The 13752-nt window shown below is 41.7% G+C and overlaps 1 protein-coding gene across 1 annotated transcript in view; it reads left to right on the top strand.

Annotated features, from left to right (window-relative positions):
• Window positions 1-13752, top strand: part of TRPM2 (transient receptor potential cation channel subfamily M member 2) — a 319065-nt gene that overhangs the window by 35910 nt on the left and 269403 nt on the right. Inside the window, exon 6 of the mRNA XM_029607926.1 lies at window positions 5690-5792. Coding sequence (XP_029463786.1) covers window positions 5690-5792 — 103 coding nt within the window. The remainder of the gene's footprint in view (window positions 1-5689; window positions 5793-13752) is intronic.

The following is a 13752-nucleotide window of genomic DNA, read 5'->3' as shown; positions in this document are numbered from 1 at the left end:
GGAGGATGGAAGATCTGGGATGAGTGAAATGGAGGAGAGGGAAAGAGAGGTTTCAGGATCTGACTGTGGAGAAGTTTCAGAATATGGGGTGGGGAGGAGGGGGGAAAGAGTTCCACCAGCCTGTCTCACCATCCCCCAGCCTGCCTGCAAGCCTCTCTCTTCAGCCTGCTTCCTGCCTCCAAGACCCCATCTTCAGCCTTCCTCTAAACCTCTCTTCAGCCTGCTGTTGATCATTATACTTTGAAATTCCAATATATATATATATATATATATATATATATAAATGAATACATAAATAAAAAGGGATTGGCCATTACAGACAAATTCTGGTTTTCATATGTATCTGAATTTGCTAGAGGTATCAGAGCAATAAATTAAAATAGACTATAAGAACATAAGAAATTGCCATACTGGATCAGATCAAGGGTCCATCAAGCCCAGCATCCTGTTTCCAACAGTGGCCAATGCAGGCCACAAGTACCTGGCAAGTACCCAAAAACTAAGTATATTCCATGCTACTGAAGCCAGTAATAGCAGGTAATGGACTTCTTCGCCAAACCTTTTTTAAACTAGGTACACTAACTGCACTAACCACATCCCCTGGCAACAAATTCCAGAGTTTAGTTGTGCGTTGAGAGAAACATAATTTTCTCTGATTAGTTTTAAATGTGCTACATGCTAACTTCATGGAGTGACCCCTAGTCCCTCCATTATCCGAAAGAGTAAATTCACATTTACCCGTTCTAGACTTCTCATGATTTTAAAGACCTCTATCATATCCCCTCCTCAGCCGTCTCTTCTCCAAGCTGAACAGCCCTAACCTCCTTAGTCTTTCCTCATAGGGGAGCAGTTCCATCCCCTTTATCATTTTGGTCGCCCTTCTCTGTACCTTCTCCATTGCAACTATATCTTTCCTGAGATTAGGTGACCAGAATTGTACATAGTACTTAAAGTGCAGACTCACCATGGAGCAATACAGAGGCATTATGACATCCTCCGTTTTATTCACCATTCTCTTTCTAATAATTCCTAAAATTCTGTTTGCTTTTTTGACTGCCACAGCACACTGAGCCGATGATTTCAAAGTATTATCCACTATGACGCCTAGATCTCTTTCCTGGGCAGTAGCTCCTAATATGGAACCTAACATTGTGTAGCTACAGCATGGGTTATTTTTCCCTATATGCATCACCTTGCACTTATCCACATTAAATTTCATCTGCCATTTGGATGCCCAATTTTCCAGTCTTACAAGGTCCTCCAGCAATTTATCAAAATCTGCTTGTGATTTAGCCATTCTGAATAATTTTATATCATCTGCAAATTTGATTACCTCACTCATCGTATTCATTTCCAGGTCATTTATAAATATATTGAAAAGCATGGGTCCTAGTACAGATCCTTGAGGCACTCCACTGTATACACTTTTCCACTGAGAAAATTGTCCGTTTAGTCCTACTCTCTGTTTCCTGTCTTTTAACCAGTTTGTAATCCACGAAAGGACATCGCCACCTTTTTACTTTTTTTTAGAAGCCTTTCATGAGGAACTTTGTCAAATGCCTTCTGAAAATCCAAATACACTATGGGGCGGATTTTCAGAGCCCTGCTCGCGTAAATCCGCCCAAAACCGGGCGGATTTACGCGAGCAGGGCCCTGCGCGCCGGTAAGCCTATTTTACATAGGCCTACCGGCGCGCGCAGAGCCCCGGGACTCGCATAAGTCCCGGGGTTTTCGGAGGGGGCATGTCGGGGGGGCGGGCCCGAACCGCGCGGCGTTTTCGGGGCGTGTCGGGAGCGTTCCGGGGCGGGCCCGGGGGCGTGGCTGCGCCCTCCGGACCTGCCCCCAGGTTGCGTCCCGGCGTGCAGGCGGCCCGCTGACGCGCGGGGATTTACGCCTCCCTCCGGGAGGCGTAAATCCCCCGACAAAGGTAAGGGGGGGTTTAGACAGGGCCGGGCGGGTGGGTTAGGTAGGGGAAGGGAGGGGAAGGGGAGGGGAGGGCAAAGGAAAGTTCCCTCCGAGGCCGCTCCGATTTCGGAGCGGCCTTGGAGGGAATGGGGGTAGGCTGCGCGGCTCGGCGCGCGCCGGCTATACAAAATCCATAGCCTTGCGCGCGCCGATCCAGGTTTTTAGCAGATACGTGCGGCTCCGCGCGTATCTACTAAAATCCAGCGTACTTTTGTTTGCGCCTGGAGCGCAAACAAAAGTAGGCTATTCGCGCTCCTTTTAAAATCTGCCCCTAAATCCACTGGTTCACCTATATCTACATGTTTATTAACCTCTTCAAAAAAGTGGAGCAGATTTGTGAGGCAAGACTACCTTGGGTAAAGCCATGCTGACTTTCTTCCATTAAGCCATATCTTTGTATATGTTCTGTGATTTTGATCTTTAGAACACTTTCCACTATTTTTCCCGGCACTGAAGTCAGGCTAACTCGTCTGTAGTTTCCCAGATCACTCCTGGAGCCCTTTTTAAATATTGGGGTTACATTAGCCACCTTCCAGCCTTTAGGTACAATGGATGATTTTAATGATAGGTTACAAATTTTAACTAATAGATCTTAAATTTAATTTCTTAGTTCCTTCAGAACCCTGGGGTGTATACCATCCGGTTCAGGTGATTTACTACTCTTCAGTTTGTCAATCAGACCTATCACATCTTCCAGGTACACCGTGATTTGGTTCAATTCATCTGAATGGTTACCCATGAAAACCTTCTCTGGAATAGATATCTCCCCAACATCCTCTTCAGTAAAACTGAAGCAAAGAAATCATTTAATCTTTCTGCTATGGCCTTATCTTCTCTAAGTGCCCCTTTAACCCCTTAATTATAATACTATTGAAAAATATGGGGTCAGCAATCTGATTTTGCATGCCTTTTAAATTCAGAATTGCATTTTCATGTTTTGTCTTTTTTTGGAGTTACAAAGAAAACTGTTTAATACTAGTGACCTGATGCTAAAAAATATTTACATGTTTAATGCTGAGCTTTACGAAAAGCACTTTATCCATGGAAGTGGGCTTTTGAAATTTGCTATAACATATGGCTTTGATTTGTCAGTAGTTTTTTGCTCTCATTAGGAGAAGTCCATAAGCTCCTATTAATCAATAAGGATTAGCCACTGCTTACTGTCGGCATTAGTAGCATGGGTTCTATTTAATATTTGGGTACTTGCCAGATATTTGTGATTTGGATTGGCCTCTGTTGGAAACAGGATACTGGGCTTGATGGACCCTTGGTCTGACCCAGTATGGCATATCTTATGTTTTTATATAAATTACTATGCTATATTTGCATGCATAATTAAAAAAAAAAAATCACCTGAAAATAATGGTAACGTGTTTTTTTTATTTTTTATTTATTTAACGTCTCTTCTATACCGATAGCCGTTCACCACATCGTATCGGTTTACATCGAACAAATAACTTTTGGGCAGGGCCCTTACAAGTAACAGTTGGAGATAATTAGTTAATAACAAAGTAACTAAAATAGGGGTAACATATGCAATTACAGTAACAGTAAATATTGTTGAGACTGGATAGCAGAAACAACTGAGTAAATATAAAAAAATAGAACTATCATAAAATAACTACAATGTACATTATATATATAAAATAACTACAATGTACAGTATATTTACAGCATTCTTAATCATATTCGACAAGGGGGTACCAGGTCAGCTACCCTACATGTGTTTGGTGTATAAACTCCCTGAATGATGCAGAGGGTAGTATATAGATTGTACATTAAGACAACAGATGCCTGTTTTAAAAGATTGGGGTGCCCTTTGCCAGAACTGTTTCGCTCAAGGTTGAGCAAAGTGATAGAGTACAAGGTACATAAATCAGTTAGAGTCAAGAGTCATAAAGCCATCATCACTCCATTTTCAATCAATGATTAGTTGAGGAACAGTAAGTATATTTTGCAAATATGCAACAGCAGTAACATGCATAAATAAACAAGAGGGTACCCAGAGGCAAAATATTTCAGAGGAAACAGAGCTACTATTTGCATTGTAGAAGAAAAATCTGCCTCATCTTTCAGCATTACACATTGCAGGTCAAAAGGAAGGTCTAGCAGACTTTTTGAGCCAAAATACGAAAACCCAGGTGCTAGGTCATTGGGCATGCAAGCAGAAAATACAAAACTGGGGTGGACCATAGATGGTTCTAATAGCAACCCACCAGAATGCAAAGGCAGGAAGGTTCTTCAGCCAAAAAAAAAAAAGACTGAATGTGCTGATACAGGAGTGGCCAAGGGAAACGTTGCTTTATGCTTTCTTCCCACCTTGGTTGTTAATAGGCCAAGTAATAAAGAAGCTCAGGAAAGATTAGGTATGTGAGGTCCTAGGGGCACCACACTGGCCATGAAGACCATGGCACGTTGATCTAAGCAGGCTGATAGTGGATCAACCATTGCATTTTCAAGGCATGGGGGAGGTCTTCTTCACTAGGATGGGAAAAACATCTTCGTTCTCGCTTATGGCATAGCTATTGAGTGGGCGAGATTAGCCAAGAAGGGATACAAACCATCAGTTATTAGAACAAAGTTAGGTTTTAAAGAGAATTCAACAAAGAAAGTAGAACGTTTATGTGAGGATATGGCAAGTTTTTGCAATATATTGTAGACAGATTAACTGTTCACCATGGTGTTACAAATAGGAGATATTCTGACATTCTTACAGAAGAGTCTCAACAAAGTCTTGGCCTTGAATTCTTTAAAAGTACAGGTTGCAGCAATTTTTTGCATTAAGGGGAAAACTTAATGGGATATCTATATGTCTAACAAGGAGGTATCACTCTTTTTGAGAAGGAGTTAAACACCATAATCCTACATTGTGGTCTATAATACTGTTATGGAATTTGAATTTGGTAGTAAGTGCATTAGCAAGCCCTATGAGCTATTAGAATAAGCAAATTGTAAGGTCGACATTGAAACTGCATTTGTATTGTCAATTACCTTAGCAAGATGCATTTTGGAGTTGCAGTCTTTGTTTTGCAAGGCTCCTTTTTTTAAGGCTTAGTAAGAATTCTGTAATGCTGAGACCTCTATTACAAAAGGAAGCTTCGGCGTTCCATTTAAATCAGCGCATAATAATATTTTATTTATTTATTTAGCATGTTTATATTCCACAGTCTCCATAACAAGATAGATGCTAAATACATAAATCAATACTAAAAACATTAAAACAATGCATCTTTTGATGAGAAGAATTGAAGGGGCTTACAGTCTTTAACATTCTTAGATGTCAGGAAATGTGTAAGAGAATATTTAAAGATGACAAGTGAATTTCTTAATTCTGATAGATTGTGTTATTAAGTGGCAAACATAGGGCTGGATTTTCAAAAGGTTACGCGCGTAACCAGGCTTACGCGCGCCAGGCCTATTTTCAAAAGGCCCGGCGACGTGCATAAAGCCCTGGGACGCGTGTAAGTCCTGGGGCTTTACTAAAGGGGTGGGAAGGGGGCGGGGAATGGGCGGGGCCAGAGGCCTGCAACCCAGCGGCCATTGCCGCTGTGTCGAGGGATCACGTGATTTTCCTTGGGTAAGTACCCATCGACCTATGAAGTCTTTCTTAAAATTGCTCCAATTGTCGTATTTCCAGTTCACCATGCCTCCTTCTTCATTTCTGTATTGGTACTGCAATACTGTTTGATTCTGGATTTCAGCATCTGGATGGGCTTTCTTGCAGATCCAAGATATCATACGGAGAAGCCAGCTGCTAACTATTTACAGAGAAGACAAGGATGGCCAACATGATGTGGATGTTGCCATTCTTCAAGCCCTACTAAAAGGTAAGAGCTTAGGGCCTTATTTTCTAAACGATACCAAAATGGGGGCGGAGTCGGCCCCAGAAGAGAAGGAGTCGGGGCGTCACCGGGGCCGACTCCGCGAAGACGTCGCGGACGACGAAAAGGTAAGGCCCTTTTCGCATCCGAGTTCGTGCCCAATAGCTACACCTTCTATGGTGGCGCTATTGGGTGCGAAACTGGCAGCGATCGCACTGTGACGGTGCGATTGCTGCCGGCTAGCGCAGGCCCCGCCCCCCGTTTTGGCCCCCCGCCCCTCATTCCCTAAAGTATCGCAGGCCTGCGATACTTTAGAAAATGAGGCCCTTAGTGAGGTATCCACATAAGCATGTTTTGGGTGTCGTGTAGTGATTTTAATATTGCCCTAAAATATCTAGAGATCTAATTTTTCCTTCAAAGCAGTAATGTCAGCTACTCATTCAGTTTTGGGAAAATTTGAGTGAGACATAGAATGCTTTATCTACTTACCTGGCTGCGGTGTGCATCCATTTATTATACTATCTTACTTAGAATTAGTTGCACATTTTTTTTAACTTTTTTTTTTAAAATATTAAATTCAGAGCAAGCAAGGCACAATATACCAAACAACCAAGCTGTTGTCTAGTGTCACCAATTTGGCATTACACACAGAAAAATATGACATATATTTCAAAATGCATGTTCCGGTCCATTCCCTGTTACAAGGATTCCTCAGGATACTTAAGATACAACAGTATCCTAATAAGGACCCCATATTCTATCACATTGTGAAGTTTTGTGTTGCAAAGAATATGTGAGCTTTTCAATCAGAGATGTTTCCTTGATCTGCTTTTGCCACTGTGTAAGTAGAGGGGTCAATTTCCCAAAAGTAGGTATTGTGAACCGTGCTGCAGTAGCATTTGGTTGCATAACTTTCTCTGTATCTTACTAAGGTTTTGACCTCCCACATGCCCAAACACACACCCTCGCCCTGTAATCTGTATCGGGACGGTCAGGTATCTAGAGATCTCCCCCTGAACCTCTCTCCAGAAAACTTGTGTATAAGTACAGGACCACAACATACTCATATGCATGCCAACCTGACAACAACCCCACCAGCAAAGATTTGATGATATTCTAGAAAATCGAGCAAACAAATTGTGGGTATCAGTAAACCCAGTGAAGCAACTTGTACATTAGTTCCACTCTGCGACTGCAGATGGAAATCTTTGATACTCTAGTCCAGATTACCTTCTAGGCTGCTCTATCTTGCCTCAGACCCAGATCTGTGTTCTGTTTATCCATTACTGCTGTTTCCCCCCATGACCTGGTATCAATGTATTGTGACAACCTTTCTAGCTAAACCTTCATCCATTAGTGCCTTCTCAGTATACTGTTGGCAATCTCCTAACCTAGCCATTACCTTCCAAAACATAAGAACATAAGAAATTGCCATGCTGGGTCAGACCAAGGGTCCATCAAGCCCAGCATCCTGTTTCCAACAGAGGCCAAAACCAGGCCACAAGAACCTGGCAATTACCCAAACACTAAGAAGATCCCATGCTACTGATGCAATTAATAGCAGTGGCTATTCCCTAAGTAAAATTGATTAATAGCCATTAATGGACTTCTCCTCCAAGAACTTTTCCAAACCTTTTTTGAACCCAGCTACACTAACTGCACTAACCACATCCTCTGGCAACAAATTCCAGAGCTTTATTGTACGTTGAGTAAAAAAGAATTGTCTCTGATTAGTCTTAAATGTGCTACTTGCTAACTTCATGGAATGCCCCCTAGTCCTTCTATTATTTGAAAGTGAAAATAACCGAGTCACATCTACTCGTTCAAGACCTCTCATGATCTTAAGGACCTCTATCATATCCCCCCTCAGCCGTCTCTTCTCCCAAGCTGAACAGCCCTAACCTCTTCAGCCTTTCCTCATAGGGAAGCTGTTCCATCCCCTTTATCATTTTGGTTGCCCTTCTCTGTATCTTCTCCATCACAACTATATCTTTTTTGATATGCGGCAACCAGAATTGTACACAATATTCAAAGTGTGGTCTCACCATGGAGCGATATAGAGGCATTATGACATTTTCCGTTCTATTAACCATTCCCTTCCTAATAATTCCTAACATTCTATTTGCTTTTTTGACTGCTGCAGCACTCTGAGCCGATGATTTTAAAGTATTATCCACTATGATGCCTAGATCTTTTTCCTGGGTGGTAGCTCCTAATATGGAACCTAACATTGTGTAACTACAGCAACGGTTATTTTTCCCTATATGCAACACCTTGCACTTGTCCACATTAAATTTCATCTGCCATTTGGATGCCCAATCTTCAAGTCTTGCAAGGTCCTCCTGCAATGTATCACAGTCTGCTTGTGATTTAACTACTCTGAATAATTTTGTATCATCAGCAAATTTGATAACCTCACTCGTCGTATTCCTTTCCAGATCATTTATATATATATTGAAAAGCACCGGTCCAAGTACAGATCCCTGAGGCACTCCACTGTTTACCCTTTTCCAAAACTTAGATGATTACTTTCAACCTCGTAAACAGCCCCCTGGAATCCTAACTGATATCATAATCCTGTACTAATGATTCTGAAAGGCACTCATCCACTTCCCCCATATGCCTAAGTCCCAAATTCCACCCCTCTTTCGGCTGTGTGCTAAAAGTGTGAATTGGGAGGCTAGGATTACAGCTAAGCAGTGACATAGGCAATAACACACCCTTAGGAATCTGTAGGTGTTTGCACACCTCGCTCCACAATCTCAACATATGTGTTATCACTGAGTGGGATGTAGCTGCCTTCCAAACCTGAATGTGAAATGGAGGAAGAAAAAGTAAAGTAGCCAGTTCCGATCCCTCTGCTACCTCGCTCTCCAAGGACAATCATGCTATGTCCTGATCCTGACCAAGCCATCTCTTTAGACACCCCAGACACACAGCCCAGTAGGACCCTTGGAGATTGGAAAGGGCCATACTGCCTCTTCTCTGGAACAGTACAAAGTAGCCACCCCAATCCTGGGAACCCTACCTTTCAATTTGAACTTGGAAATAGTGATTTCCAATAACATAAAGAAATCCTTAATTAGGGATCATGAAACATGCTGAAAGAGGTAAAGTAACCCTGGTAGCACATTCATTTTCAGGACATCTATCCTCCCTGCCCATGATAGCAATATATCTTGCCACTCCATCAAGTCCTTTTGTATTCCAGTGACCACCAGGGCATAGTTCATTTTGTAGATGCCCTCTCTGATGACATCCAAATCCTAATTCCAATAAACTCTTCAGTTGAATCCACACTCAAATTAACAACTATGTACTTATCTCTAATTAATAATTAACATGAAACTAATGTTAAATGTGGAAAAAACCAAGATTATATTACGAGATAGGAGAGCTGGACACATTGAACCTCTAAATATTATTCTGGAAGATAATTTAACCAAGCTTCAAGTAAATAATAGCGCGTGGGATTTAGGAGTTATCATTGACTCCGAACTGATGTTAAAGAAACGTATCGCTAATAAACTGAAAGAAGGATATAACAAATTGCACATGCTAAAGCGATTAAAACCTTTGCTGGATGAATATAATTTCAGAACAGTACTCCAATTGTTATTATTTTCTAATATCGATTATTGCAATGCTTTACTTTTAGGTCTCCCTCAAACTACAATTCGCCCCCTGCAAGTTTTTCAGAATGCGGCAGCAAGGGTCCTTTCAAACACAAGAAAATATGATCACATTACACCCATTCTAATTACCTTACACTGGTTACCTACAAACCAACGCATCGGAGTAGATTTTAAAAGGAGCACGTGCGGCATACATGTGCTCGTGCTACCCGGTGCGTGCACATGTATGCCCAATTTTATAACATGCGCACGCAGGTGTGCGCATGTTCTAAAATTGGGGGTTGGCACGCGCAAGGGGGTGCACAATTGTGCACCTTGTGTACGCTGAGCCCGCGCCGAGATGTGCTGCCTTCCCCCATTCCCTACCCCCCTACCCCACCTTATCTTCCCTTCTCCTACCTCCCACGCCCTTTCCCCCTACCTTTTCTTTTTCTTTTTTTTATCTCAAAACTTACTTCAGTCCTGGGGCTGAAGTAAGTTGCGTGCGCCGGCCAACTGCCGGCGCGCGATCCCCAGCACAGCAGCAAATATGGCCGCTATGCCAGGAGCCTGACCCCACCCATGTCTCGCCCCCTCCACACCCCTTTTTGCAAGCCCCGGGACTTACACGTGTCCCGAGGCTTTACGTGTGTCGCCAGGCCTTTTTAAAATAGGCCCAGCGTGTGTAACCCTTTTAAAATCCGGCCCATAGAGTATAAAACTCTATGCATTATTCACAAAATTTTATATGGAGAAGCAACAGAATGGCTTAATGCCACAATTAGACTTCATACACCACAAAGAAATTTTCAATCAAGTAACAAGGGCCTGCTTACTGTTCCAACAGTGCAAACAGCACATTTAACGCAAGTGAGAAATAGAGCAATTTCTATAGCTGGACCTAAAATTTGGAATGAACTACCTGAACAACTAAGACTACAACAAAATATGAGAGAATTTAAAAGGGACCTCAAAATGTGGCTCTTTCACAGGGCATATAATGAGTATGAACAAAACAAGTAAGACCAGAATAGTTGAGCAGGCTGTTCCATTATTTTATTAAGTTACTTATTACTGTATCTTTGATTATTTTATGGTTTTCTGTCTTTTATATCAGAATTTTTATTATTTTTACAACTTGTATGATTTATTGTTACTGATTATATGTGATTATTTTATTTCTTTTATTATTAATTTATTATATTTTTTACATTGTAAACTGTTGTGATGGAATGTTTTCTAAACGATGGTATATAAAACCGGCTAAATAAATAAATAAATAGATACCTATTGGAAAGGCAAAGAAGCTATAGTTCCTTCCCCTATCCCATCCGAGTTTAGAAGAAATATTTCCAACTTTTGGTGATTAACTTTATTAAAGTATTTCTATATCCTGAAGTTCTCCCAACTCAGCCAAGAATTCAAGTAACCTCACAACTGAAGTTTTAAGATCCATCAAAAATAAAAGTATGTCATCCACATATAATGATATTTTGTGTGTTCTACCCCCAAATTTATAATCCACTATCCAAAGATCATGATGAATAATATATGACAAAGCTTCAATCACCAGGGCAAAAAGAGGGGGGACAGCGGTCACCCCTGCCTGGTACCCCCATGAAATTGGAAAAGCATCTGATAGTTTCCCATTAGTCACTATTTGGGCAAGAAGGGGCACGTAGAGTGCTCTCACTCACCCCACAAATTGTGGGTCTATCCCAAATTTTCCCAACATTACAAAAAGAAATGGCTAGTGTATATGGTTGAATGCTTTCTCTGCATCTAGGGCTACTATTGCTTTGGGACTCTTGTCTTTCCTAGCCAGTGCCATTACATTAAATACCCTCCTGGTGTTAGCAGTAGAGTGTCGTCCTTTCACTAACCCTCTCTGATCAGGGTGTAACACTTTAGCTAAGATTTTTAAATCTGCATTTAATAGGGATGTGCATTGTTTTTTTTGACGGATGAAAATATCGTACGATATTTTCTAATCCGTCATGTACTGGGGGTCCCTGAAAATGATAGGAAAACCCCACGAAATTTTCGTGTGCTTTTCTTATCATTTTTTTTTTTGGGGGGGGGGGAGAAAGGGCACACAAAAATAAAAACCCCAAACCTACCCTGACCCTTTAGATCTAATTATTTACAATCCCTCACCCTCCCAACCCCCCCAAAACTTTCCTAAAGTACCTGGTGGTCCATCGGGGGTCCCGGGAGCGATCTCCCGCTCTCGGGCCGTCGGCTGCCACTAATCAAAATGGCACCATGGCCCTTTGCCCTTACCATGTGACAGGGGCTATCGGTGCCATTGGCTGGCCCCATCACATGGTAGGAGCAATGGATGGCCCGTGCCATTTTTTAAGATACTACCGTATCTCCTGCAGCTGACCTCGCCTCCCAATGGTGAGGACCTGTGGGGCTCCTCCTCGCAGGTGGTATCAACCCTCACCTCAGGCCAAGGTCCATAAAACCCACAAATCCTAACACTAACCAGATTCACTTAAGGATTAGGGATAGTTTTAGAGCTTCCTCCTAGGGTATGTTCTACAGTGGTAAGATGGTGGATCAAATTCAATGCCCAATTTACAATATCTTTGATCAGATGTCCTGGTTCCACTTATCCTTTGTTGTTGCCAAAGGGTACATTCCAGCTACTTCCCTTAAATGTATGATGGATATGTTTAGTAGATGTATACTATTGATGTGCTACTCTTCTCCTTTACTCCTTACTCCTTTTCTCCTCCCAGACATTGACTAGATGTCCAGTTCTCCTTCCAAACCTTGAGTCAGTGTACTGACACTCAGATGGAGAGGCTGAGATAGAACAATAGCATCTGAGTGGTCAACCATATCCAAAATGGAAGGATGGGTTGAAAACGTTCTTAAACTGAATTAAAAAATGAAAAATAAGTTCCTCCTCAAAAAGAAACAAAAGATACATAGCTCCTCCAAGTAAATTAAGAAGGAAAGAAACAAGAATTAAAAAGAAACACTCCTATTTCCTCCTAAACCACACTAAGAATCCATACTTACATTAGGGATCTCTGCTTCTTATAGGGACAGGCAACAACTGCTACAGCAGCTCACATGGGATAGCTGAGGAATAGGTAGTATTCTCCTCTTACCCTTACACTGCTAACCTAATCTTTGAAAAGAATAGAACTTAGTAGGGACCTAGTGAAGCTCTATAGCAGTCTCTCATTTCACCTATTGAACTCGGTGTTGCATCAGAACAGGACTGTCAGAAATCCAGGACTCATTTAATATCTCCCTCCTTGGATTGGATAACTTGGCAGCTCAGGAGGGAGGCAGGGTCAGAGTACTGCATGCCTTCTACATTTTTGAAAAAGCTTCATTATCTAAGTAACTTTAGGATAGCTATTTGGCCTACCAGAGTAAACTGGGTAATGGATAGCAGAGTTACTTACCTGTAATATATGTTGTTCGAGGACAGAAGGATGTAAGTCCTCACATGTAGGGTGATGTTATCTGATAGAGCCTGGTGTGGGAAGATTATACAAAACTTTCTAGAAATTTTTGGCCAACTTGATTCAACATGTTCAGCATAACCTGCGTTACTGCATTGCACAGAGTCCCCTCAATTCTTAACATAGCTGTCTATACAGAACTTACAGAACTAACTCCAAGGGGGAGGTAAGTAGGGTTTGTGAGGACTTACATCCTGCTGTTCTCAGAGAACCCCTGTTATAGGTGAGCAACTTTACTTTCTCCAAGAACAAGCAGGATGTGAATTCCTCACATGTGGAGAATCCCTAGCTATATGCTGCCCTTAACAAATAAACGGGAAAGCACCAAGAAAATATTGCAAACTGGTAAAAATATTTTTGGTTGCAACAAACCAAAACCTCTTTTTTTCTATATATGGGGCTATCTGGAAATAATAATAATTGGCCATAGGAGGGATGGAGTTGGATTCTAAACTTCAAATAAACTTTGCAGGACAGACTGGCCAAACCAACTGAAATGTCAGAAGATGTGATTATGTGACCTAAACTCTACATTGCAGCTTTGCAAATCTCTTCTCTGGAGGCCAATCTGAGGTGGGCCCCAGACACTGCCATGGCATGACATGAGTCTTGACATGCCCTTCCAGATTCAGGCCTGCATGGGTATAGCAGTGGATACAATTTACTATCCATTTAGAAAGAATGTGCCTAGCTGTGGCAGTTTCAGGTATGTTGGGACAAAAGAAAAAAAAAAAAGCTGGGTGGACTTTCTAAGGACTTCAGTCCACTCCAGATAAAAGTCCAGGGTTCTTTTGCAATCCAAATTGTGCAATGTTTGTGGATATGTGGCCTAGAGAAAGAGTTGAAAGGATGTTTGACTGGTTA

This window comes from Rhinatrema bivittatum, chromosome 6, assembly GCF_901001135.1.
Source record: "Rhinatrema bivittatum chromosome 6, aRhiBiv1.1, whole genome shotgun sequence".
NCBI classification, from domain to species: Eukaryota; Metazoa; Chordata; class Amphibia; order Gymnophiona; family Rhinatrematidae; genus Rhinatrema; species Rhinatrema bivittatum.
This window is presented reverse-complemented; position numbering and strand designations above follow the sequence as displayed.